Genomic DNA, 26,409 nt, shown 5'->3' on the forward strand with positions numbered 1-26,409 from the left:
CCCATCAGAATCCAACTCAACTGCACGGCCAACCAGAGACAGCACTGACCCTCAACCAACCCATGCAACTCCCCACCAGCAGTTCACCTCCCAATGACCCTCACCCTATCCCAAGACCCATCCCAAGACTCTGACGACTCACACCTGACCCATCGCCAGACCCTCACCCCCACATTGAAGCCCTTGTACACAGAAGAACACCGACAATGACATGCCCTAAACTCCGCTGAAGATGTTACCTTGCCTGGTAACAAAACGTTCGGAAACAGACCCACGATCTTGGAGAACGACCCTTGCCCTGCTTTTCAGCTACAGTATTAGAAAACTTAGAACAAGTCTGAAAACAAAGCATTCAATCTTTAAAGGAAGAAAATGTTAACTACAAGCTTAAGAACTTTTTTTTTTAATGAAATAAACAGCAAAGAGCTAATTAAGACTTTGATTTTAGAAAGCGTTAAACCGATTAAGGGTCCAGATAAATCTGAAATAAGGCTTTGGAATTAACTACAAGAAAAGCTTCCCATGGGAAAGTCGATTTGTTTTGAGCACAAAAATGATAAACAATTTCAAAACTGGATACCGGAGGGAACTAAACTAAACTACCCACGGGTTTGACACCAGGGCTATAAGCAATGTTTAAGCAGGATTGTGGGACACTACACATCCTCTCCACAACCTGGTTTTCTTGGATAATATATACTTTCTCTTGAGAGAAGGCAACAGAATTTCATTTTTAACATGAGCCAATGTGCTCACAGTAAAAAAATGACAATAAAAGTTAGCTTATCTACAAATTAATGGAAAGTGGAACATTAAAGAGAGTAAGAGATGAAATAAGAGAAAATGATTACACAAGGAAAAAGGGAAAGAAAGGGATAGATTAGTAGAATAAAATGAAATATGTTGATACTGGTAATGATATGTAGCTAATCAAGATGTGAGGGAATTATATTAACATTATTAATTGTGGAAACCAATTAAGTAAAATGTTTATTATATAAAAACTGAATTTGAGGATATATATATAGAAAATAGTTGGAAAATGAAATGATCAACTTGGTTTATTTCCGAAGGGACAAATAATGATGTTGTTTACGTGTTAAGAAAAAAATTAAATCTAAGATGGAAAATATGGGAAGAAAATAATACAGCTAAAATTGGAAATGGAAATATAATGTGAAATGAATTGTGTGTATGAGAGATTGTTAAAGGGGGAAAACCGGGCCACACTTCGTTTACAAAAGAATTTTACATTTGTAACAAAAAATTAAAAAAAACTTTGTTTGGAAAAAAAAGTTAGCTTATCTTAACTGATGTATTTATCTTATAGCTTAGTTTATGTGGAAGCTTTGCTCGTAATTTATACATGAGCAGAAGCAACTGCCTCTCAATGGGATTTCTTTGAATATTGAATCAAAAGCGATTGTGCAATCACCAAAGGCCACGTGGAGTGAATCTAAGGCTTTTTCAACCAGATGTTAGAACACAAGATTCTAACTAACAGTAGATTACTCAATCCTAAATTCATTTTGTTCCTCCTTCGATATATTTCTTGGGCAGCTTCCAATCCTAATATTTGCCACTTAAGCTTCCAGCATTTAGCTCACTAAATATATCCAAGAGATTAATGGGTCTATAGTTAGCGGAGTTGACTTAGTTATGTTTTTTTTTTAAATAACTAGCGGTGTCCTAATCCTGCGGAAATTTATCAATTAAAAGGGATAGCCTATTAACTAATCTACACAAAAAGCAAAATGTATTTAAGGGTTAACAATTTGAATCCACAGCTGGATGCAAACTTTCTCAGTCATTGCACTCCACAATGCTGACTGGTTGAGGAATTCTGGGAGTTGAAATCCACAAGTTATAAAAGGGCCATAGTTCTCCACCCCTGGTTTAGAATAATAATAATCATCATAATACAACTGTGGGTATTACTTCCCTAAACTAGGTTTCCATCGGAAGAGGCTGTGTTGGATCATCAAAATAAATAATTGAAGTCACAGTTGCATTCCCAAAGGTGCTACAGGATGTCAGGCATACTGCAACCATCATAAATAGATGCCAAGAACCGAAATGACCATAGGGATTCTGCAACAGTCGTAAATGCGAGGACTGGTTGTAGGTCACTTTTTTTCCCAGTGGCGTTGCAACGATGAAAAGATGTTAAAATGAATGGTTGTAAATCAAGGATTAGCTATGCCAACAGTGAAAGGGGTTCTTGGATTATTTTCAGTGGCTACGAAATTAATACATGCTGGATAGAAAAGTGGGCATTTAATACCCATTATTGGCTGGTCTAATAAAACGTTTATTCGGAGTCGAGATTTCAACACAAATTGCCACTTTCTCTTGGATGCTGACTTTCTAGCCAAGTATTTTCCATCCACTAGCATGGATTTAATAACGTTACTTAGAAGCAGTGACAGAAGGGGAATCAGTACACAATAGAAAAAAAGCTCTGGATAACACTGATTTCTGGTGCTATTTATAATCTCAACAGTACAAGAAATATGTACTTTTTGTTTCCTGGACATTTTTTTAAACAGTTTTTTTTCCCCTTTAATGGTGCTTATTTTATCCATTTAAAAAGTACATGAAGCCCCAACATTGCTCTGGATATGTAGCGACAAAATATGTAATAGCTGATACGGTACACGGTAAAAAAAATAAATAGAAGAGTTTCACGAAAAGAGATTTGATGGGGGTGGGTGGGGTTGTATGAATTGCTGTCTTCATTAGAAGAGTTGTAGAAACCCTGTAAAAAAATATTCCCCAAGTTTGAACTCGGAAGTGATTTTTTTAGTATTTGGGAATCTGTATTTCCTGGGTGAATTTTGCACAACTTTTATACAAAGCGTCTGAAAATTTGAGATGTTAGAAACCAAGTATTTCGATCCATCCTGAACAGACAATACAGTAAAATCTCCTTGCCTCCATTTATTTCACTTCAGGGGTGTACAACTTTAAGATTGGCAGGCTTCAACTCCCATGGCTGGATGGGGAATTCTGGGAGTTGAGGTCCACAGATCTTAAAGTTAACCAAGATGTATGCCTCTGTTTTAGGTAGAACACTTTGGGGTTTTTTTCTTTTATTGACCCTGCAATTCCTTGCATCGGGGTGGAGTCAGGGTGACTGAATGGAGCTGTTTACTGGCCGGATGCCCTTCCTGACGCCAATGCAGAGTTCGCAGTAGATATTTTCTCTTTGTGCCCACAGAGAGAAATATCTGCCGCTACCTAGAACAGGTAGAACACTTTTCTCTTTCAGAGGTAGTATTCAGCCGGTTCAGACCGGTTCACCAGGCATGTTTTCAGGCCAAAGTGCACGCGTGGACTGGGCACCTGCGAGCAAAGCAAGCGAGCACGGGCGCGCACATTTGCGAGCCGGCAAGGAAAGTAAGTGTTCTCCTCTTTGCAAAAAATGTTAGTGGTCAGTGTCTAAACTTGGCAGCTTTAAGACCTGTGGACTTCAACTCCCAGAATTTGCTAGGCAACATGCCTGGCTGGGGAATTCTGGGAGTTGAAGTCCACGGGTCTTTAAGCTGCCCAAGATGGACGCCTCTGTTTTAGGTAGAAGCCTTGCATTCTCTTTGCGAAGAATGTTAGTGTCACATAGTCCTGGAAGTCATATTTCCTGACAGTTTCCCTTTCCTGAGAAAAAAATCCATTACTCACTCAATGGCTTGAGGATGTGCCCGCCGACCTCATCAATATTTTCCACATCTGATTCAGTGATTTTCTCTTTTTCTTTCTTGTCCTTCGGCCTCCTTCTATGATGCCTCCTTCTCCGATAGCTCTTAGGAACATGTACCCCGATATAGACTGTATGGTGGCCTGTGAAAAATAAATGTACTTTAGATTCTTCAACAATTTTCAGTTTGTATTAAATGACATTAATATAGCTTCACCGCATAAGTAAAGGGAGGGGAATCAATTTTGGACAACATGTAGGTGCCGAATGTAACCGATGAGCAGCAAAACCAGATCTGATATTCATTCACAACACAACACAACACAATACAATACAATACAATACAATAGTTGAGTTGGAAGGGACCTTGGAGGTCTTCTAGTCCAACCCCCTGCCTAGGCAGGAAACCCTATACCGTTTCAGACAATAATCAGCTTTTTTCCAATAACCCAACAATGTTTAGGAAGATTTCTCTGCCTCCACATAACAATGGTATACAGGTAGTCCTTGATTTACAACCATTCATTTAGTGGCATTTAGAGGTTCATGTAGAAGTTGCAACAGTACTGGAAAAAAAGTGACTTATGACCAGTTTTAACAACTGTTGCTACATCAGTCACATGATCAAAATTCAGACCCTTGGCAACTGGCATGCACTTATGTCTTGGGGTCACATGGTCACTATTTGTAACTTTCCCAGCTGGCTTCTGACAAGCAAAGTTAATGGAGGAAGCCAGATTCATTTAATGACCACATGATTCACTTAACAACTGTAGAGGTTTGCTTAACAACTGTGGCAAAAAAGGTCATAAAACAGGACAAAACTTAACTGCCTTTCTTAGGAATGGATGTTTTTGGTTCAATGGTGGTCATAAATCAAGGACTACCTGTTTGTGCAGTTTGATGAAACTAATGGGCAACGAATAATATGCCTAAACGCTAGAGAAAGATGAAAGAATTTGATCCAAGAGTTGTCACTGTTAGCCCCACTCTCTAATTTCAAATCTCTTGGAGAACATCTCAAGATGTTCTTCAAATGTCTAAGAACACAGTGCCCGAGTTGGTTTGGACAATCATGGAACACATGTTGTCACTGAGACAAAGAACTGAATGGGGGGGGGGGGAACCGTGACATCCCCTTTAAGGAACTAGCCATCTTCACAACGTGGGGCTCACAAAAGAGGCTGTTTATTGCCCCATAGACTTTTAAAATAAAATACCATTTTGTAGGCGGCTACAATGTCAGAGGTAGAATGTTAGTGACCATGTGACTATATCATCAGCATTTCACATTTTTCGCTTTTTTTCCCTAGAACCATGATGGTAAATTCAGCATTCAGTTCTGGTCGCCACGATGTAAAAAAGATGTGGAGACTCTAGAAAGAGTGCAGAGAAGAGCAACAAAGAGGATTAGGGGACTGGAGACTAAAACATAGGAAGAATGGTTGCAGGAACTGGGTATGTTCAGCTTAAGAGAAAGAAGGACTAGGGGAGACATGATAGCAGTGTTCCAATATCTCAGGGGTTGCCACAAAGAAGAGGGAGTCAAACTATTCTCCAAGGCACCTGAGTGTAGAACAAGAAGCAATGGGCGGAAACTAATCAAGGACAGAAGCAACTTAGAATTGAGGAGAAACTTCCTGACAGTGAGAACAATTAATCAGTGGAACAGAAGTTGCCTCCAGAAGTTGTGAATGCCCCAACACTGGAAGTTTTTAAGAAGATGTTGGATAACCATTTGTCTGAAACGGTATAGGGTTTCCTGCCTAGGCAGGGGGTTGGACTAGAAGACCTCCAAGGTCCCTTCCAACTCTACTATTGCATTGTATTGTATTGTATTGTAAATCTGTGGCACGCGTGCCACAGGTAGCATGCACAGCCTTCTTTGCGGGCATGCCAGCCCAGCTCCACTGAGCATACATGTGGGCCTCCCACCCTCCAGCTGGTCTTTGGGTCTCTCTGCACATGGGGAGGGGAGGAGGGCTTCCCCGATCTCTGCGTGTCCCCCAAGCGCACCCTATCTTTCTACTCCATTTCGGCCACTTGTGCCTTCCCCAGCCTCCACAGGTTTCCCCCCACCCCACCAGTGCACTCTACCTTTCTACTCTATTTCTGCCACCTGCACTAACCTGAAAGCCAAAATGGGGCGCAGCCCCCCCTACACCTTTTTTGGGGGCCTGGAAAGCCTCCTGCACCACCTTGGAAGCCATAAACAGGGTGTGGGGAGGGGAGGCGCATGTGTGTGGGTGCTCGCATTGCATTTTGGGGATTGGGGGATGTGTGCGTGCATTCTCATGCGCACTTTGGGCACCCGGGACCAAAAAGGTTAACCACCACTGCTCTAGAATGACGAGAACTTCTGGATTTTAGAATTTAGGACAACGGATTTATAACTTCGCACACAACAATATGGATATTGTGAACACAGGGATGAAGTTAAAACAATGCTACTTTTGAAGCCGAAGATCTGTTCTGTGCCACAAAGTTTTAAAAGCTAACGACATAAGGTATGCGGTTTACGCCATCCTGAGCAACACATCTTAAGAGGCTAAATCAGACATGTACTTCATGTTCTCATCTTCTATCTCTTTCACTTAAAAGTGAATCTAAGTCTCCTTAATTTCATATAGTATGTAAACATGGAAATCCTTTAATGTGGCTAAATCGTCTTGGTTGTAACCCACTCCTTTCTCAGAGGTTTAGGGTGGAGAATTGCAGGCTAGAAATATGTTGATCTGAATAAGCATTTCCCATAAACTTAAGAACAAGTTTACCATCTCTATCAAATGCTTTTTATCTTTGTGGGCCATCAGAATGCCTTCACTCAAACTAATATTTTCAAAGGGATACAGCTCAGCAAGTCATTAGGCTAAGAAACAAGATATATGCAGTAGGAGAATATTTGTAGCTTAGGGTTGCAAGAAAACAACCAAACTCAGAGCGCACCAAAGACCCCTCAAACAGGATATAGGTAAAGGTTCCCCTTGCACATATGTGCTAGTCGTTCCCGACTCTAGGGGGCGGTGCTCAACAGTTTCAAAGCTGAAGAGCCAGCGCTGCCCGAAGACGTCTCCGTGGTTATGTGGCCGGCATGACTAAACGCCAAAGGTGCACGGAACGCTGTTCCCTTCCCACCAAAGGTGGTCCCTATTTTTCTACTCGCATTTTTTACGTGCTTTTGAGCTTCTAGGTTGGCAGAAGCTGGGACAAGTAACGGGAGCTCACTCCGTTATACGGCGCTAGGGATTCGAACCGCCAAACTGCCAACCTTTCTGATCGACAAGCTCAATGTCTTAGCCACTGAGCCACCCCATCCCTCGAACAGGATATAAGTAGGGGTTTTTATCAAATATGGTGAGGACCTCATGGGACTATGCTGTATTTTGTGTACCAACCCACTACCATTAATTTTCAGCATTAAACTGATGTTCTAACTTTTGCTTTTTTTCTAACATTGTATTTTATTTTAAAATATTTTTAAATATCTTTGAGGCAAGAATAGTTATAAAGATGTTTTTACAGTTTTTAAAAACAGATTTGTAACCTGTGTTTTCCTCCGTAAATAATTCCAGTTGTAAATCTATGTCTGCCTATTAACATTTTAAAAAATCAAAACTATTATGAAGCAGTTATAACCATAAAAGTAGGAGTGTTAATCAATACATCGTCTCACTTAAAACCAGTTATAACTATAAAAGTAGGAGTGTTAAATCAATTCCTAGTCTCATTTAAAACCAGATAAGCCACATTACTAATTAATTTACAATTTAAGTGCCAATAAAACAACGTAGAGTCCAGTAAAATTAATAATCACGGAACTTATTTAAGGGAAAAAACTAATTTTATCTTCACCATTTACCTCAAGGACTGTAATGAAGGATCTGCAGATATCATACAAATAAATAAAATGTAAAGGCCTTTTGCAAAGTTGGCAGTCCATTACAGGTAAAGTACATCAAAATAAAAGGGGATTTGTCCTTGCAGAAAAACTCAACTGCATTACAGGTAGTCCTCAGCTTAGAAATGTTTTATACATTACTATTTATATATGTCAGTCCAATTAATGTTTAAGGCATTTCTCACAGCAGCTTCGCCACTGAGAAATGCCTTTGACCCACAGGTTTATCAATCTGAATTTGCAAAAATGAGGAAAGTAACAAGGGGATTGGCCTAGGGGGGAAAAAGAGCTTTGCATATGCTCCTTCCTTGCAGACGTTTCATTACCCAACTAGGTAACATCATCAATGCTAGTAGGGAGTGGGGTTTTCTTTCTTTTTCTATGCAGTGGCTTGCCCTGTTAGCATTGGGTACCAATAGTGTTACCTACTTGTATACAAACCATCAGGAAGGAGACTTTCCCCTCCTTAACCTCTCTCCTGATATCCATATTAACATTTGGAAAACCAGAAAGAGTATAATTTAAAGGGGAACTGTTGCTTTAATGGACTCGCTGGAGATCTAACAAGCAGCAGGTTGCTTCCTCTTAGTTGGGAAAGAGACAATGGCTGGCTGAAAAAAATTGGGATTAAGTTGTGCCAGCTACAAACCGCAGCCAAAAATGTTGCAATAGAAGAACCTCAAATTGCAAAAAGGTTCCAGGAAGGAGTTAGACGGCCCTCTAGCTAAAAAGCAGCAGAGAAAGAAAGAAAGAAAGAAAGAAAGAAAGAAAGAAAGAAAGAAGGAAGGAAGGAAGGAAGGAAGGAAGGAAGGAAGGAAGGAAGGAAGGAAGGAAGGAAGGAAGGAAGGAAAAGGAAAGGAAAGAAGAAGGAAAGAAGGAAAGGGAAGGGAAGGGAAGGGAAGGGAAGGAAAGGAAAGGAAAGGAAAGGAAAGATCAATAGCCTCCTAAACTGTTGCACACAACCATCTATTGATCCAAGATTGGAAACAGAGGTTTCCAATCTTGGCCACTTTAAAACTTGTGGACTTCAGCTCCCAGAATTCCTCAGCCAGTATGGGGAATTCTGGGAGTTGGTTCATAGTTTTTAAAGTGGCCAAGATTGGACACCTCTGTCTTAGATGAATGTTACGTCTAGCATTTCTTCTATTATGAAATAAGTTTTGTTACTCTATTCTTTTTTTTCCCCTTGATATGCACGAGAATGTCTTTAAGATTTTTCTTGGAATGTTTTTGATCTTTCTGGATTTTGGAAAGGAAGAGACCGTGCTGTTTGCTCATATTCCCGACGTTGAATTCAAAATGGGAGGAAATTCCTCCTGATCTTTTTTCTTCAAATTTAACAGGAGGCTTCAGAGCATTGGAGAAGTCATGGTACAGTTAAAGGAGGCACATGTCATTGGGGCACATTGCAACTGAGGAAATAGAAGAACACAACATACAGGTGTGAATTGAGTAATGCAAAGTGTCTCAATCTTCGGGATTGTAAGAAGCATGGATTTCCACTCCCAGAATTCTAGGAGTTGAAGTCCACACTTCTTTAAATTCCCAAGATTGAGAACACTGGACTAATGAACAACACCAAGGTCATTTGTAGACCTATCTATCTATCTATCTATCTATCTATCTATCTATCTATCTATCATCTATCTATCTATCTATCTATCTATCTATCTATCTACCTACCTACCTACCTACCTACCTACCTACCTACCTACCTACCTACCTACCTACCTATCTATCTAAAAATGGCTGTGCGTGTATGTATGTTCCAGCATAACTCTGGAACGCCTTGAGCAATTTCAACCAAACTTGGTACACAGATGACTTACTCTCTGGAAACAAATTATGTGGGGGTAAGACACCCCTAACATTTCTTGGGATGTGTATTCTGTTAAGATGCAGCCTGTTGTGCCTTAAAATGGCTTCTACTGTACAGCGCTGTGGAGTTGCCATGGTTAACGGTTTCACAGTACTCCACAAGGGAGATCCCTCTGCTAAGGGGAAAAATCCAACATTAGAAATTGTGGCGATATTCATGGAAGGAGGGCTGGGATAAATAAATACCCGTGCAGCACCGGGTTATCAGCCAGTTACAAATAAAGTGAATATCTTTCATCTTTAACTTTCTCAGATGATTCAGAGAAGAAATCACCTTTCATGCCAGCAACATACAACATATCCTGCAATTTGGCACGCCTTTTCCAAAAAGGTGTAAGATTTGCTGTACAGTGCATGAGATCACATTTAATGACAGCCAAACGGCGACATAAACCACATCCGCAACACTCTGTTGGGAAAACACTTCAATTGGCAGTTCCTACATTAATGGAGATTATTTTTTGGGCCTCTCCCAGGTTAAGCAACACCACAATTAAGGAAAATATTGATCCACAATCTCACACACAAGTTGTTCCGTGCTTCCAGTGAGCAAAACAATTCCATCTAAACCTTGCAGTGTGAAGAAGGAAAGTGAGCAATTATTATACGGATAAAGGTAAAGGTTCCCCTTGCACATATGTGCTAGTCGTTCCTGACTCTAGGGGGCAGTGCTCATCTCCGTTTCAAAGCCGAAGAACCAACACTGTCCGAAGACGTCTCCGTGGTCATGTGGCCGGCATGACTAAATGCTGAAGGTGCATAGAATGCTGTTACCTTCCCACCAAAGGTGGTTCCTATTTTTCTACTTTCGAACTGCTAGGTTGGCAGAAGCTTCGGACAAGCAACAGGAGCTCACTACATTATGCAGCACTAGAGATTCGACCTTTCGATAGACAAGCTCGGTGTCTTAGCCACCGAGCCATCGCGTCCCTATTATATGGGTAGTCAACCACAATTCAAAAGAGTGACCCTTGTCTTTCAAAAGCAGATGGACTTCTGAATCTTGTCCTGGGGAGTTTGTTCTCCTATGCTGTGCCATGCATTGATGAAGTGGTTTGACATAGGAGAACAAACCCATGAGGAATAGATTCAGCAGTCCATCTGCATTTAGAGGACAAAGGCCACTCTTTTGAAGACAGCAAAGCCCACATTTTGGACAGAAAAGACCGTTGGTTTGAAAGAGAGGTTCAAAGAGGTCATCTGTGTCAAATTTGAACAGTCCTCCCACAACGGGGGGGGGGGTACAACACAATCGATCTCCAGTCTACAACTCGCTCCTTTTAACAGTTCTACACCCATTTGCACCATTTAGGTGACTCTGAGGACACAGACAAATTTCCAAATGGCCTCAAAGTCCCTCTAAAAGGATGCAAAGGACCAGCGGTCTGCAAGGAGTATAAATCCTTCCATTCCCCACCATCCAGTCAGAGCTGAAGAAGCTTCTTGGATGAGAAGCGAAACGTCTTCAAAGAAAACCCAGAAAGTCCTGTTGCCTGTTGGAAAAATGCACCTCTGGGACAACCATGACAAGGTTGACTGAGAATCTCCATCAGCAAATGCAGGAGGAAGAAAAGAGAAGAAAAAAAGCTAAGAGAGAGAGAAGGAAATAGAAAAGAAAACCACAATATTCTTAACATTGTGGTTCCGATTGTTGCGTAGGATTGAACTGGAAATCGTTTGAAGTGCAGGGCCCCAGGATGCTGGCAATAACTGGGCCAAATTTCTCTCTGCTTTGTATTTTCACAATGAAAATAAATCATGGTTATTATAGGTTTTCATCTTAGCCGCTGTTCTATTTTGATCTTTTAAATGTTTGGTAAACTTGAAAAAAATGTTTTGAAAGGCAGCAGATCACTTTATTCTCTCTCTCTCTCTCTCTCTCTCTCTCTCTCTCTCTCTCTCTCTCTCTCTCTCTCTCTCTCTCTCCCTCTCTCTCTCTCCCTCTCTGTTTCTCTGTCTCTCTCTATCTCTCTGTGTCAGTCTCTCTGTTTCTCTCTCTGTGTGTCTGTCTGTCTGTCTCTCTCTGTCTCCATCTCTCTGTTTCTCTCTGTCTCTGTGTGTGTGTCTGTCTCTCTCTCTCTCTTTCTGTCTCCATCTCTCTCTCTCTCCATCTCTCTGTTTCTCTGTGTGTCTGTCTCTCTGTTTCTCTCTCTGTCTATTTCTCTGTCGCTCTCTCTCTGTCTGTTTCTCTCTGTCTCTCTGTTTCTCTCTGTTTCTGTCTCAGTCTCTCTGTGTCTCTCTGTTTCTCTCTCTCTCTCTGTCTCTGTTTCTCTCTGTCTCTGTCTCTCTCTGTGTGTCTGTTTCTCTATCTCTCTCTGTCTCTCTGTCTGTCTCTCTCTCTCTGTTTCTCTCTCTCTCTCTCTCTAATTAAACTTCTCCAGAAACTCTTATGTTATTATCATAAAGAAAGTGAGAAACAAGCATTGTTAAGACAATCTGCTTGTGCTCCAGCCACAGAAAGCTGTACAAATTAAATCCAGCATTTTCAACCGTACCTGGAAAGAATGAAGCTCCTGAGAGAGAGAAAAGAATAAAGATAAGAGCCTCAAACCTTTGGATCTGATGAATGCACCACCCATTAAAAATTAAAAGTGATTTGTGGTTCGTTTAGCTTCTCATTACTGGAAGTCACCGTAATCTACTTGGCATTCTAACAAAGCATTCTAATTAACCCTTTGCATCAATCTCAGCAGCTATTCAGCATCGATCTTTCTTGTTAAAAAGGTAAAGGGTCCCCTCGCACAGATGTGCTAGTCATTTCCGACTTTAGGGGGCAGTGCTCATCTCCGTTTCAAAGCCAAAGAGCCAGCGCTGTCCGAAGATGTCCCTGTGGTCATATGGCTGGCATGACTAAATGCCAAAGGCGCACGGAACGCTGTTACCTTCCCACCAAAGGTGGTTCCTATTTTTCTACTTGCATTTTTATGTGCTTTCGAACTGCTACATTGGCAGAAGCTGGGACAATTACCAGGAGCTCACTACGTTACACGTCACTAGGGATTCGAACTGGCGACCTTCTTGATAGACAAGCTCAGCGTCTTAGCCACTGAATCACCGTCTCCCTTTCCTTCTTGTTAAAGGGATTTAAAAACAAAACAAAAACGTGAACCTTTCTGGTTTCCTTTTCAAATTCCGGCAACCAGTTTGTGAAATAGAAAATAATAGAATACAAGCGTTGGAAGGAACCTTGGAGGTCTTCTAGTCCAACCCCCTCCTTAGGCAGGAAACCCTATACCACTTCAGACAAATGGGTATCCAATCTCTTCTTTAAAACTTCCGTTGTTGGAGCATTCACAACTTCTGGAGGCAAGCTGTTCCACTGATTAATTCTTCTTACTATCAGGAAATTTCTCCTTACTTTTAAGTTCCTTCTCTCTTTGATTAGTTTCCACCCATTGCTTCTTGTCCTGCCCTCAGGTGCTTTGGAGGATAGCTTGACTCCCTCTTCTTTGTGGCAGCCCCTGAGATATTGGAAGACTACTATCATATCTCCCCTAGTCCTTCTTTCTCTTAAGCTAAACATACCCAGTTCCTGCAACCGTTCTTCATATGTTTTAGCCTCCGGTCCCTTAATCATCTTTGTTGCTCTTCTCTGCACTCTTTCTAAATCTGGAGCCCTTCATTCTCTATGAAGTCATATTACAAAACTGCCCAAAACCTTATCAAAAAAGGATAAAGGTAGGGCCTTCAAATCTTTTCAATTCCTTGCCAAAATGGGTTATCTGGTGATACACATCCAAAACTCCACCACGTTAGGAATGTAGCACCATTTTTCCTATCAAGAAAGGAATTTGCCAGGTAGCAAATGGAAAGAAAACTATTCCTTCTCAACGCCCTGTGCAAGGAACTAACAGGGGCAAAAGGACCTATGGTATCTCTCTGGATGTTTCATTCCATTATCAGAGTGAGTTCCTAAGAATGAAAACTAATAAGGTAATAGTTTAATGAACTGTAGGAAGTTAGCACCCACCCCTCTCCTAGGAAAATGAGGTATCATATTCTTCGGCGTATAAGACACCCCCCCCCAAAAAAGGGTGAAAATCTGGGTGCGTCTTATACACTGAATACAGCATTTTTGGCCTACCGAAACCCCGCCCCCTTTGCAAAAATGCAGAGGATTTGGGAGTTTTCAAAGTGCTCCTGGGGGCTGGGGAAGGCAGAAATGAGCAAAAAAGAGGCTGTTTTTGCTCGTTTTTGCCCCCCGTAGCCCCCAGGAGCACCCTACAAGCCTCCCAAAGTTCTGCATGCCCTTTTTATTTGCAAAAAAATGAGGTCTGCAGAGGGTTTGGAGGCCTGCAGAGTGCAAACGCTTTTTTAAAAAAATTACTTCTTCAAAATCATGGTGCGTCTTATATTCCAGTGCTTCTTATAGTCTGAAAAATACGGTACTTTAGGAAATATTAAAGGGGCAGAGTATTTCCCCTGAAGGGGAGGCAGAAATTCAGCCCCCCACCACCACTACCACCACCACCTTTGTCAATGAGCCATTAAGGCCTGGGCCAGTCTATTCTACATAACAAAGATCTACCTCCTTCAGGCAGAGCCATAGTAGGAATTGCCCAAAGCTCTTTCATTACATCATCGCCCAGCAAGCCTCAACCAAATTTGGGACTCAAAAAAACAACTTACAAAGTTGCCCCTGCATGGCCCCATGGCAGTCTGACAACCAATCAGAACACATGCTCAAATTCAAAAGCCCAGAGACGGCATAAAACCAGGGCACTCTCAGCATCTATGCCCCTTTTTCTTCACCCAAGATCTTTAATTTCAGCAACAAACTTCCGGTTGGCTCATTGAGACTGTTTTTCGCCCTCCCCAGCCTCTGGAGGCTTTTCGGAAACCTGGGGAAGGCGAAAACGGCCTCCCCCCGGCCCTCCGGAAATGAAAAATCAGCTGGCCGCTGCGCGCATGAGTGCCGGAGCTGGCGTGCCAGTAAATATGGGTCCGTGTGCCACCTGGGCCACGCATGCCATAGATTCGCCATCACGGTTCTAGGCTAATGTTTATACAAACCCCACTTGTAGGATGTCTCACATTCACACACCTGCGCCCTGGAAAGGCCCTTTGGGAAAGAAAGCTCCCAAGAGAAGACAGACTCTTACCTTCTACTTCCTCGTCGTCGCAGACGTGCTTAAGGAAAGACGCCCCTCTGTCCAGGACAGCTTCATCCTCCATCCTGCAATGGCAGAAGACAAAGAATGAGTAGTGCGGAGAGAGCTTCTACTCCTGGAGACAGCTGCCTGAACCGGACCAACTCCTCCAGAGATTAACTCGCAGCTGTTGCTCATGTTAACGAAGAGAGCAGAATCTCGTTTCCTTCTGACAATGCCACACCTTCGTTCTGACTTTTTCTCTCTTTTCTTTTTTTTTCCGGGGATGCTCTCCTGGGCCAGCTCACCACCAGCTCAGCTCCGGAACCTTCTGAGCAGGTTGCAAAACTGATGGTGGGTGAGGGAGGGAGAGAGAGAGAGAGAGAGAGAGAGAGAGAGAGAGAGAGCAGGGAGCAAGAATCAAAGCGGAGTAGGGTTTCTCTTTCTTTCCTCCAATTTAAAAAGAGAAAAGAAAGAAAGCCACCGGAGAGACAGGAGGCGCACGGAAGGCAGGAGTGGTGTTTGCATCAAGGGCTCCCTGCAGAGGAGAAGACTACAAGAAGATCTGCTGACGATCGTGAGCAGAACAGAAGGTCCATGCTCGCTGATGATGCAAAATTATTCAACACCACCAACCATGCTGCTGCCCTACAAAGAGACCCCGACTACGTGTCAGAATGGTCAACTCCAAATCTCAAGCAACAAATGCTCGGTCTTACACATTGGCCAAAAAAAATAAAAAATCAGAACACCAAACACAAGCTGGGTGGATACAACCTCGTGGATACGACCTCTGTCAAGGACTTTGGAGTACTCATTTCAAACAATCTAAGCCCCAGAGCTCCCTGTAACAGCATTGCCAAAAAGGCCTTAAGAGTTGTCAACCTAATCTTGCGAAGCTTCTTCTCCGGTAACATCATACTGCAAACTAGAGCATGCAAAACCTTTGCCAGACCGATCCTCGAATACAGCTCGTCTGCCTGGAATCCACACTGTATATCGGAGATTAATACAATCAAGCGAGTCCAGAGGTATTTCACGAGAAGAGTCCTCCACTCCTCTGCTCACAACAGAATCCCTTACGTCACCAGGCTTGAAATGTTGGGCTCGGACAACCTAGAATTACACCGCCTTTGATCTGAACTGAGCATAGTACACAAAATAATCTGCTACAATGTCCTACCTGTCAATGACTACTTCAGCTTCAATTGCAACAATACACAAGCACACAATTGATACAAACTCAAGGTAAAACTCGATTGCAGAAAATGCGACTTCAGCAACAGAGTGGTCAATGCCTGGAAAGCTCTACCTGACTCTGTGGTTTCATCCCCAAACCCCCAAAACTTTAATCTAAGACTGTCTACCGTGGACCTCATCCCATTTAGACTGGAGACCAAAACATATGAAGAACGGTTGCAGGAACTGGGTATGTTTAGCTTAAGAGAAAGAAGGACTAGGGGTGGCATGATAGCAGTGTTCCAATATCTCAGGGGTTGCCCCAAAGAAGAGGGTGTCAAACTATTCTCCAAGGCACCTGAGGGTAGAACAAGAAGCAATGGGTGGAAACTAATCAAGGAGAGAAGCAACTTAGAACTGAGGAGAAATTTCCTGACAGTTAGAACAATTAATCATTGGAACAGAAGTTGCCTCCAGAAGTTGTGAATGCCCCAACACTGGAAGTTTTTAAGAAGATGCTGGATAGCCATTTGTCTGAAACGATATAGGGTTTCCTGCCTAGGCAGGGGGTTGGACTAGAAGACCTCCAAGGTCCCTTCCAACTCTACTATTGTATTGTATTGTATTGTATTGTATTCCCAAGAGGTCGGTAAAGGGGGCATGCATAAGCGCACCAACAAGCCTTCCGTCCCTGTCCTACTGTCCCCACTTATTCATATTCTTCCTGTATTCATAATCATGTTTATACTTCTATCTCTTATTTTATACATGGTTGACAAAATAAATAAAATAAAATAAAGGTCCGAATGCAACCAGGCTCTTAACACCAGCAAAGGACACTTTTGTGGCAAAGCAACGCTGCATATCACATGTCACCCTTAAGGAAATCTGATGTTTGAGGATTAGGCATACACACCAACATGTGCCAGAGCTGTAGCCTATATCAATATTTTACACAGTCCTTCCTGTCTCCCCTTTCCTCTTCCGTACCTCTCAAGTATATACGCATCGCATCGCTTCTTTTCAACTCACAATGATAAATAAGAGAAGTAGGGCAGGCATGCAGCAAGAATGTCCTCGACTTACAGCCGTTCATTGGATGGCAGTTTAAAGTTACAAAGTTCAGCACTGAAAAAAAGTGACTTATGATCATTTTCCACGGTTAAGATGGTTGCAGCCTTCCCATGGTCACCTGATCAAAATTCGGACACTTGGCAACTGACTCGTGGTGGTTGTGTCGCCTTTTGCAACCATAGAATAAAATAACAGAGTTGGAAGGGACCTTGGAGGTCTTCTAGTCCAACCCCCTGCTGAGTCAGGAAACCCTACTCCACTTCAGACAAATAGCTTATCCAACATCTTCTTAAAGACTTCCAGTGTTGGGGCATTCACAACTTCTGGAGGCAAGTTGTGGCAAATCCACTGATTAATTGTTCTAATTGTCAGGAAATTTCTCCTCAGTTCTAAATTGCTTTTCTCCTTGATTAGTTTCCACCCATTGCTTCTTGTTCTACCCTCAGGTGCTTTGGAGAATAGTTTGACTCCCTCTTCTTTGTGGCAGCCCCTGAGATATTGGAAGACTGCTATCATGTCTCCCCTAGTCCTTCTTTCTCTTAAGCTAAACATACCCAGTTCCTGCAACCATTCTTCATATGTTTTAGTCTCCAGTCCCCTAATCCTCTTTCTTGCTCTTCTCTGCACTCTTTCTAGAGTCTCCACATATTTTCTACATCGTGGTGACCAAAACTGAATGGAGTATTCCAAGTATGGCCTTATCAAGGCCTTACAAAGTGGTATTAACCCTTCACGAGATCTTGACCTTGACCTTCTGATTAGCAAAGTCAATGGGGAAGGGACGTCAGATTCACGTAATAACTGTGTTACTAACTTTACAGTCAATGGAGATCTTAGAATGAATGTATTGCTGGGGGGAACTTGCAGGTAACTGCCTGCTGTTATCTGATTCTCAGTGGGCAGCCTTATACAGGCTGTCGTCCACGCTTATGACCACAATTGACCCCAACATTTCTGTTGCTAAGGGAGACAGTTGTTTCACTTTGCATTTTATTATGGTTTTTTTTGCCACCATCCTTAAGGGCAGGGGTGTCCAAACTTGGGAACTTTAAGACTTGTGGACTTCAACTCCCAGAATTCCCCAGCCAGCTATGCTGCTTAAGGGAATCAGAGTTGTTAACTTAGTGACATGGTTGTTAAGTGAACCTGCCTTCTCCACTGACTTTGCTTGCCGAGGAACAGTCATAGACATGAGTCAGTTGGCAAGCATCTGAATTTTGATCAGCTGGGGAGGCTGCAAAACATCGTTAAGTATGAAAAATGGTCGTAAGTCCCTTTTTTCAATGCCGTTATAACTTAGAGCGGTGACTCGATGAGCTGTTGTAAGTCAAGGACTACCTATAATGCTTGTGTCCTCTTCCTCTGATGGAAGGACCACCTCCCCAAATCCTGCCAATTGCATTCTAACCAGAGGTCCCCAACCTTTCGGACCTCAGGGACCACTAAATTCGTAATTTTAAATCCCACGGACCACTAATATGATCTGCCTAATGACCAGCTGGGTGGGTGTGGCTAGGTGGTCATGTGACTGGGTGGGAGTGGCTAAGTCGATGTCACTCCCGTCGAGGGTTGCCTCGCCGGCCTCTACTCGCCCCTCCCCTCCCAGTCACTCCTCGCCTGCCCGCCCGGGCTCCTTAGGGCCCCAATAGGAAGCAGTTGCTAGAACTAAGCAGCCACCACGAGAAAAGAGTTGGCAAAACAGCTCAGTTCAAATTGGATCTGGCCAAGAAGAAGGCTCAGCAGAAGCACCTCACTGAGGACTAGGAGCATAGGCTTTCCAAGCAGAAGGAAGACCTGAGGGTGTGTAAGGCCAGGTACCGGCGCCTGGAGGCTCAGAGGGCTGAGATGGTCAGCCAGTTCCAGGCCATGATGCAGTCCCACTGGAACGAGGCCCTCCAGCTCTTCACCACCAGCAGCTCTTCCCTCCAGCCTTTGCCCAAAGCCCCTCACCAGGAGGCTGAAGCAGACCCCAAGTTGAAATTTCTGCCCCCCTCTGACCTGTTCAAAAAGACCCTGAAGGGGGAGACTCTCTGCAGCAACACAATTGTTCATATCCAGCCCAGGGGCCGTAGTTTGAGGACCCCTGATTTAGTGCAATTTAAAAAATGCAACTAATTTTTCTGCGGACCACCAAACTTTTCTCACGGACTACCAGTTGGTGACCGCTGTTCTAAAGGCACAGAAATTCTGAGGAGCTAAAACATGGGTTCTGCAGAATACGAGAACAACAATTTGCACTTAATTAAGACTCCTGCAAACACTGAGGAAAACTAATATTTTCTTTGATTGGTGTGAAGCAATCCCAGCAGAGTTTAAAAGCAAATTGTCTCCCCGTTTCCCCCCTCCCCAAAAGCCTTACAAAAACAGAACAATTTCTCTCTAGAGAAAAAAAAACAGCTTAAATAGGCAGAGTGCTGCCATCTTTTGGCCAAACAATTCATCACAGCCTTGAATATATATATATCTCTCATTTAAACTTTTATAATATCAATCAAATGCGCTGCTAACGCAAATCACCATGGTGGTAAGTTTCACTGGAAAAATTATTAATCATCAGTCATTTCCTTTCCCACCCCTCCCTGCCCCACTGATATATGATAATGAAGAAAAACAATCTCTTTCTTCCACAAGATCATTCATTAAAAAATTTTTTAATGAGGAAGCATCTGCAGAATTAGTTTTTATTCAGTTCCATGCGTGTGCGCACTATATTGCCAAAGGTATTCGCTCACCTGCCTTTCCTCGCATATGGACTTACTGTAAGTGACATCCCATTCCTAATCCCTAGGGTTCAATATGACGTCGGTCCACCCTTGGCAGCTATGACAGCTTCAACTCTTCTGGGAAGGCTGTCCACAAGGTTCAGGAGTGTGTTGATGGGAATTTTGGACCATTCTTCCAGAAGTGCATTTGTGAGGTCACACACTGATGTTGGATGGGTTTACGTGGCCTACCGCTTCGTGACTGAGTTGCTGTCGTTCCCAAACACTTCCACGTTCTTATAATACAGCTGACAGTTGACGGTGGAATATTTAGGAGCGAGGAAATTTCCCGACTGGATTTGTTGCACAGGCGGCATCCTATCACAGTTCCACGCTGGAATTCACTGAGCTCCTGAGAGTGACCCCTTCTTTCACCAATGTTTGTACAAACAGCCTGCATGCCTAGGGACGTGAGTTTATACACCTGTGGCCATGGAAGTGATCGGAACACCTGATTCTGATTATGTGGATGGGTGAGCGAATACTTTTGGCAATATAGTGTGTCTGTGTGCGGCTTTTGAAACTAGTAGTGATGTCAAAAGTTTTCTAACGGTACAACTCTCACTTTTTAAAAGTTGAAAACATACATCAGTTGGGTCTTGCAAAGAACCTTAACCCTTCCAAATATTAACAGGCAACTATTAAGCTGTTAGGGACAAGGTGGCTCAGTGGCTAAGATGCTGAGCTTGTCAATCAGAAAGGTCGGCAGTTCGGCGGTTCGAATCCCTAGCACCGCATAGCAGAGTGAGCTCTCCTTACTTGTCCCAGCTTCTGCCAACCGAGCAGTTCAAAAGCATGCAATGCAAGTAGAAAAATAGGGACCACTTTGGGTGGGAAGGGAACAGAGTTCTGTGTGCCTTCGGCGTTTAGTCATGCCGGCCACATGACCACGGAGACGTCTTCGGACAGCACTGGCTCTTCGGCTTAGAAACGGAGATGAGCACCGCCCCCTAGAGTCGGGAATGACTAGCACATATGTGCGAGGGGAACCTTTACCTCTACTGTTAATTGTATTCAGTGGGAATTAACCAGTTATTTCCTCAGTTTGCAATTCCATTTTGATTTATTTCACTTTAGTTAAAGCAATGCCACTTTGTTTTCACGAATTATCTACTTTTATTTTACTTTATTACAGGTCATATCCCCAGACTGCATTAAAAAAAGATATAATATAAAATACAATCTAGCATACATAATAAAAAGGCCTCTTATCGCGCTCATTTTATTTTGCTGTCAACAGGGGGAAAAGTTTTACAAGCTGCAAAAATTATCTTGAGATCTTTTATCTGGTAGAATAAGTTGTGCCTAGAACTGTTCTATTCAGCATGAAAATGGACCACTAAGAGGTATTAATAACCCATTAGGAATGCCTTAGTGAAACTTACAATAGAGCTAAGAGGTGTTAATAGCTCATTACACACGTCTTAGTAAAATTACAATAGAGGAACATGGGGATATCTCAAATTCACTACTTCCCTTTTTTACAGTGCCTTTTAGCACTTTTGTAAGAGTTGCAATAGTTATGAGTATAATATATGAGTATATTATAATATATATATACTCATAATATATGAGTATATTATAATAATAGGGTTATAAATAAAAGTTTAAGATATTAAACCTCAGTAACGCAAAGGTCTTCCAAAATGTATTTATTATTGTTTTGTAAACTGATCCAAAGATAACGTTGGTTTAAAATAAAAATTTTATTGTGATCCAGCTGAACTCTGAGTGACCTCTTGCTATCTACTTTGATCAAAACATGTAACGCATTCCACTGTTGAAAAATAATAATAATAATAATAACAAAGTTGCCAGTACATGAAAACAGTAAAATAGAAGAGGAAGAACTGGAGAAGATAACAAAATATAAAGACCTGGAAGCAGAAATAGAACAACTGTGACAAAAGAAAAGAAATAACAACAGGTGCCTTAGGTAGGATCCCATAAACAACTGGAGGATCACTGGCATTGACCGATTCACCATCAGTCAATTGCAAAAGGCAGTTTTGCTCAGAACAGCTTACATTCTGTGACAATACTTTTAATACCATCCAACATCAACATCTGCCTGTCCCAGCCCAGGTTTTTGAGAAGGGACTTGATTGGTGGACCAAAATGCCAAATCCAGTCTGCACATCTGGCTGACCATATAACGGTAGAAAGCTAAAAACCCACCCCTCTCCTAGAAAAATGAACTATCCCGGGAAATATTAAAAAGGCAAAATATTATATTTCCCTGGATCAGAAATGGAGAAACAGACTCACTGTTTCTCCATTTCTGATCCAGGGAAATATAATATTTGTCTGCAGGAAGCAGACTCACTCTTAATAGCCCCCACCTTTGTCAATGGGCCATTAAAAAGACTTAGCCGGTCTACTCTACGTAACAAAGGTAGGATTAGCCTTCTGCAGAAACTCACCACAGGGCACCTGGGAAGAAGCAATGCTCAACCAAGCTTGGGACTCAGAAGACATGCAACCTACAAAGTTAGCTATGACCCCCCCCCCCACCCTTTCCCTGTGAGTCTGACAGCCAATCAGAATACATTTCTTATACAGGAACAGGAAACAGAGAAGTGGGGCCGAACAAAGAACATAAAAAACCCAGGAACTCTCAGCAAGCCCCGACTCTTCTTTCTTCTTCTTCACCCAACATCTGGAAGCCTGGGATCCCCCTTTTCTGTTCAGGAACTCAAGCCATGTGGTCCTGTCCACCATTAAACCATCTTTCCAAGCAGCTTCCATGTTTCTGGTGTCTTTTTCCCACACTTGGAACTGAACCCAGAAGGACATGTCTCCCAACATAAACCATAATATAGCAATAATCATTAGCTTGGTAAGTGTAACATCAATCTTCCACAGCAGGGGTTTCCAAACTTGGGCCACTTTTAAGAGTTGTGGACTTCAATTCCCAGAATTCTCCAGAGCAGCATGGTTGGCTAGGGAATTCTGGGAATTGAAGTCCACAAATCTTAAAAGTTGCCAAGTTTGGAGCTCCCCTGTTCTACAGCGACAAGTTAATAGTCGAAGCATGGTCCAAAAACCCAAAGCAACATGGTACTAAGTCACCAACCACAGTTCAGAAATTGTGGGGCCAGCCAATAAGAATAAGGAACGACAACCTTTCAAAGGTAATGCAAAGGGGTGGCAGAGTTTGACAGACCTAATTTTAGAGGGAGTTTAGAACAGATGGTACAGTATAAAATGCTCTGTACTGTAACTGGCAAGGTAATACAATCACACTATTCATGAAACTCTACCAGGATACTCAAGACTGCCAGCAACAGAATTCAACAAACTTTGCCCTGCCTGGAGAAAATTATCAAAATGCAGAAAGAACACTTGAAATAAGATTCCGTTCAGCGCTAAATATATAGCCATATGAAATAGTCAAGAGCCAAATCTCACCTTCAAAAATTATTTCATGATCATTTTGTTTCAGGAAGACTCCTCTTGCTCACCAAAATCTGCGCCCATTTCTTACCGGTTTAGTGAATGCAAAGTAGTCTGATTTGATTTTGAACAATATTTTCTCTCTCTCTAGACGTCTCCTAGATCTTCTCAAAATATGCTCTTTTTAGCCTAAAGCCTGCAAGTGTTTCACTTTTGTGAATTGCTTAGGCTCCCGCTCCAGCTATGTAATTTCCTCTCTAAGACGATGACTTCCGCCTTTGCTCTCGCTTTTTTTTTTTAATCACACAGGAGAATGTGTGTGTGTGTGTGTGTGTGTGTGTGTGTGTCCGCCCCTGAGCAAGAGCCTGGAACGCACAACGTTTATTGCTGTTCTGTGTCACAATCAAAGTTCAGAGCTTGCCCACAGCCGTAAAAACTTATGGACTGGCGTTGCAGCTCATTGCTACCAAAAAAGAAAAAAAAAAAGCACAACACAACCCTTACTATTGCTATAATTGCTAAAAGTTGCTTTCAGAAGCTGCAGGGGGGGAAGGTGGGGGGGGGGACCTTAACAAATCTCTAAGCAAAACTTCCTGAAAAGAAATGTCAACCAGCTAAGAAATACCTATGAGGGTAGAGTTAAACGTAACCAATGGAAGGGCTCCATTGAAATGCTATTCCTTCAGCCATCAGTGAGAGAAGGAAAGGGGGGGGGAGAGAAGGAGCAGCTCCATTAATAGCTGCAAAAGCCTTTACGTCAAGACATGGAGAAAACGTTCGCCTTCACTCTGACGGGCCCCTCCCTGTTGTGAAATAGGATCTCCCTTCCAGCCATACACCAGGGGCTGCAAACAAAAAAAAAACGGTGTAAAAGGGCAGGATAGTATGCACAGTTCACTAGACCACAAGGTGGAAGAGGTCAAATCTGTAGGAGTGTGGGGGGGGGGAGAATGGCCCCCGTCTGTCCTTGCAGAAGACTTTTTGGGGACTGTCCGGGCTGAACGTCTATGGAGGGATAATAACTTGGTAAGATGACACTTTGGAAGACAGTGTCCAATTTTGGTCACCACAATACAAAAAATAAGGCATTGAGACTCTTGGGAAAGAGTGCAGAGGAGAGCAATTAAGATGATTAGGGGGCTGGAGGCTAAAACAGTATGAAGAAGGGTTGCAGGAATTGGGTAGGCCTAATTCAGGGGTCAGCAACCTGCAGCTCTGGAGCCGCATGTGGCTCTTTCAGCCCACTGCTGCGGCTCCCTGTTGCCGCAATTGGCTCCACAATTGATAGGGCTTTCGGTTAGGACAGGTAGAGGAAAAAGGATGCCGTGCTAGGAGGAGACTCTATGGTGGGGGAACCGGACTTCCGGTCAGGAGAGAAAAAAAGGCCCCGCGCTAGGAGGAGACTCTATGGTGGGGGAACCGGACTTCTGGTCAGGAGAAAAAAGGACACTGCGCTAGGAGGAGACTATGATGGGGGAACCGGACTTCCTGTCAGCTTCAGAATTGAATGGGGGGGCTTCTGGTTAGGACCTTTGTGGCTCTTTTGAGTGTTTTAGGTTGCCGACCCCTGGTCTAGTTTAATGAAAAGAGGAACTGGGGGGACATGATAGCAGTGTTTCATATTTGAGGGGCTGCCCCAAAGAAGAGGGGGTCAACTTATTTTCAGAAGGCAGGACAAGAAACAATGGGTGGAAACTAATCAAGGAGAGAAGCAACCTGGAATTAAGAAGAAACTTCCTACTAGGGAGGACAATCAACCAGCGGAAGAGTTTGCCTTCAGAAGTTGTGAATCTCCATCACTGGAGGCTTTTAAGAAGAGATTGAACAATCATTTGTCTGAAATGGTATAGGGTCTCCTTCATTGAGCAGAGGGTTGGACTAGAAGACCTCCAAGGTCCCTTCCAACTCTGTTATTCTGAGTCATCCAGGTCACGGTTGTCCCAAAGGTGCTTTTTCAAAAGGCAACTAGACTTCTGTTTTTTCCTTGAAGACATTTCGCTTCGCATCCAAAAAAGCTTCTTCGATTCTGCCAAGGCTGACATGAATCCAAAGAAAGTAAAGAGCTTGCATGGACCAATCTATTCAAGTATTTTACCGACCCCAGAAGGATGGAAGGCTGAGTCAACCTTGAGCCTGGTGAGATTTGAACTGCTGGATTGCAGTCAGCCGGCAGGCAGCAGAAGTAGCCTGCGGTACTGTACTCTAACCACTGTGCCACCGTAGTATGTCTTAAAAACAATCTACATACCTTAATGAAAAAGTAGTTTGTTGCTAAACAGTGTTAATAAACATCTGATCCTTCAGCAAATTGTAATCTCTTTGCTAATGTAAAAAAAATAATGCAATGTTTCAAGCATACAACGAAGCCTAATAAAACACAATATGCCTGTATTATGAGGGCAGCTTTCAGTAAGAAGGTATGGGAATCTATTTTATGGACCTGGAAGTATAAAACATAATATGCATTTGCACCCCGGTGAAGTACATTAAACATTTCTGCCATCAAAAAGGACAACAAAGAATGTTCTTCCTGCACCAACTCAGGAAGCTCAAACTGCCCAAAGAGCTTCTGATTCAGTTCTACAGAGGAATTGTTGAGTCTGTCATGTGTACCTCCATAACTGTCTGGTTTGGCTCTGCAACCAAAAAAAGACAGACACAGACTTCAGAGGATAATCAGAACTGCAGAAAAAACAATTGCTAGCAACCTGCTTTCCATTGAGGGATCTGTATACTGCACGAGTCAGAAAGAGGGCTGGAAAATATCTACAGACCCCTCACATCCTGGACATAAATTGTCTCAACTCCTACCCTCAAAACGATGCTATAGGGCACTGCACACCAGAACAACTAGACACAACAACAGTTTTTCCCCAAATGCCATCACTCTGCTTAACACCTAATTCCCCAAATGCCATCACTCTGCTTAACACCTAATTCCCCAAATGCCATCACTCTGCTTAACACCTAACACTGTCAAATTATGTACTAAGTCTGCATTACTATTGCATCTCCTCCCAACTATAGCCATTGCTTGTATCTTTACAATTTATATTGTTTTGTTTCCTAGTACGATTTGATAGCTTATTAGTAACCTTGACTATCACTATGGGTTGTATCTTTTTATTCTTGATGAATGTATTTTTATTCTCCTTAGGTAGACGGAGAGCATGCCAAAGACAAAGACAAATTCCTTGTGTGTCCAGTCACACTCGGCCAATAAAGAATTCTATTCTAATTCTATTCTACCTTCCATATTACTAGGATGGGCTAGAAAAGGTGTAAAATGATGTTAAAATCTAAGTACGCTTCATCATGACCCATTCGCTGGAAAGCTTCTTTGCAACAACTGAAATGTAAAATACCAGCTTGAGGTGTTGGAAGAAATGTCCTTCTGGGTTCAGCTCCAAGTGGGGAAAAAGATACTGCTTGGAAAGA

The 26,409-nt window shown here is 42.6% G+C and overlaps 1 protein-coding gene across 5 annotated transcripts in view; it reads right to left on the reverse strand.

The window, feature by feature from the left end:
* The window catches only part of SLC4A4 (solute carrier family 4 member 4), a 183,191-nt gene that overhangs the window by 122,411 nt on the left and 34,371 nt on the right, over positions 1–26,409 (reverse strand). For 4 of the 5 annotated variants that reach the window (XM_081960358.1, XM_081960361.1, XM_081960357.1 and 1 more), the window contains exons 2-3: positions 14,573–14,646; positions 3,679–3,837 (exon numbers count right to left, since the gene is read on the reverse strand). In XM_081960358.1, coding sequence (XP_081816484.1) covers positions 3,679–3,837; positions 14,573–14,645 — 232 coding nt within the window. In that variant the 5' untranslated portion in view covers position 14,646. Of the gene's footprint in view, positions 1–3,678; positions 3,838–14,572; positions 14,647–22,986; positions 23,394–26,409 lie in introns of those variants that run through there. The other variant, XM_081960359.1, reaches the window with a different exon arrangement.

This window comes from Natrix helvetica, assembly GCF_964273705.1.
Source record: "Natrix helvetica genome assembly, chromosome: 7".
In the NCBI taxonomy this organism is placed as follows: Eukaryota; Metazoa; Chordata; class Lepidosauria; order Squamata; family Natricidae; genus Natrix; species Natrix helvetica.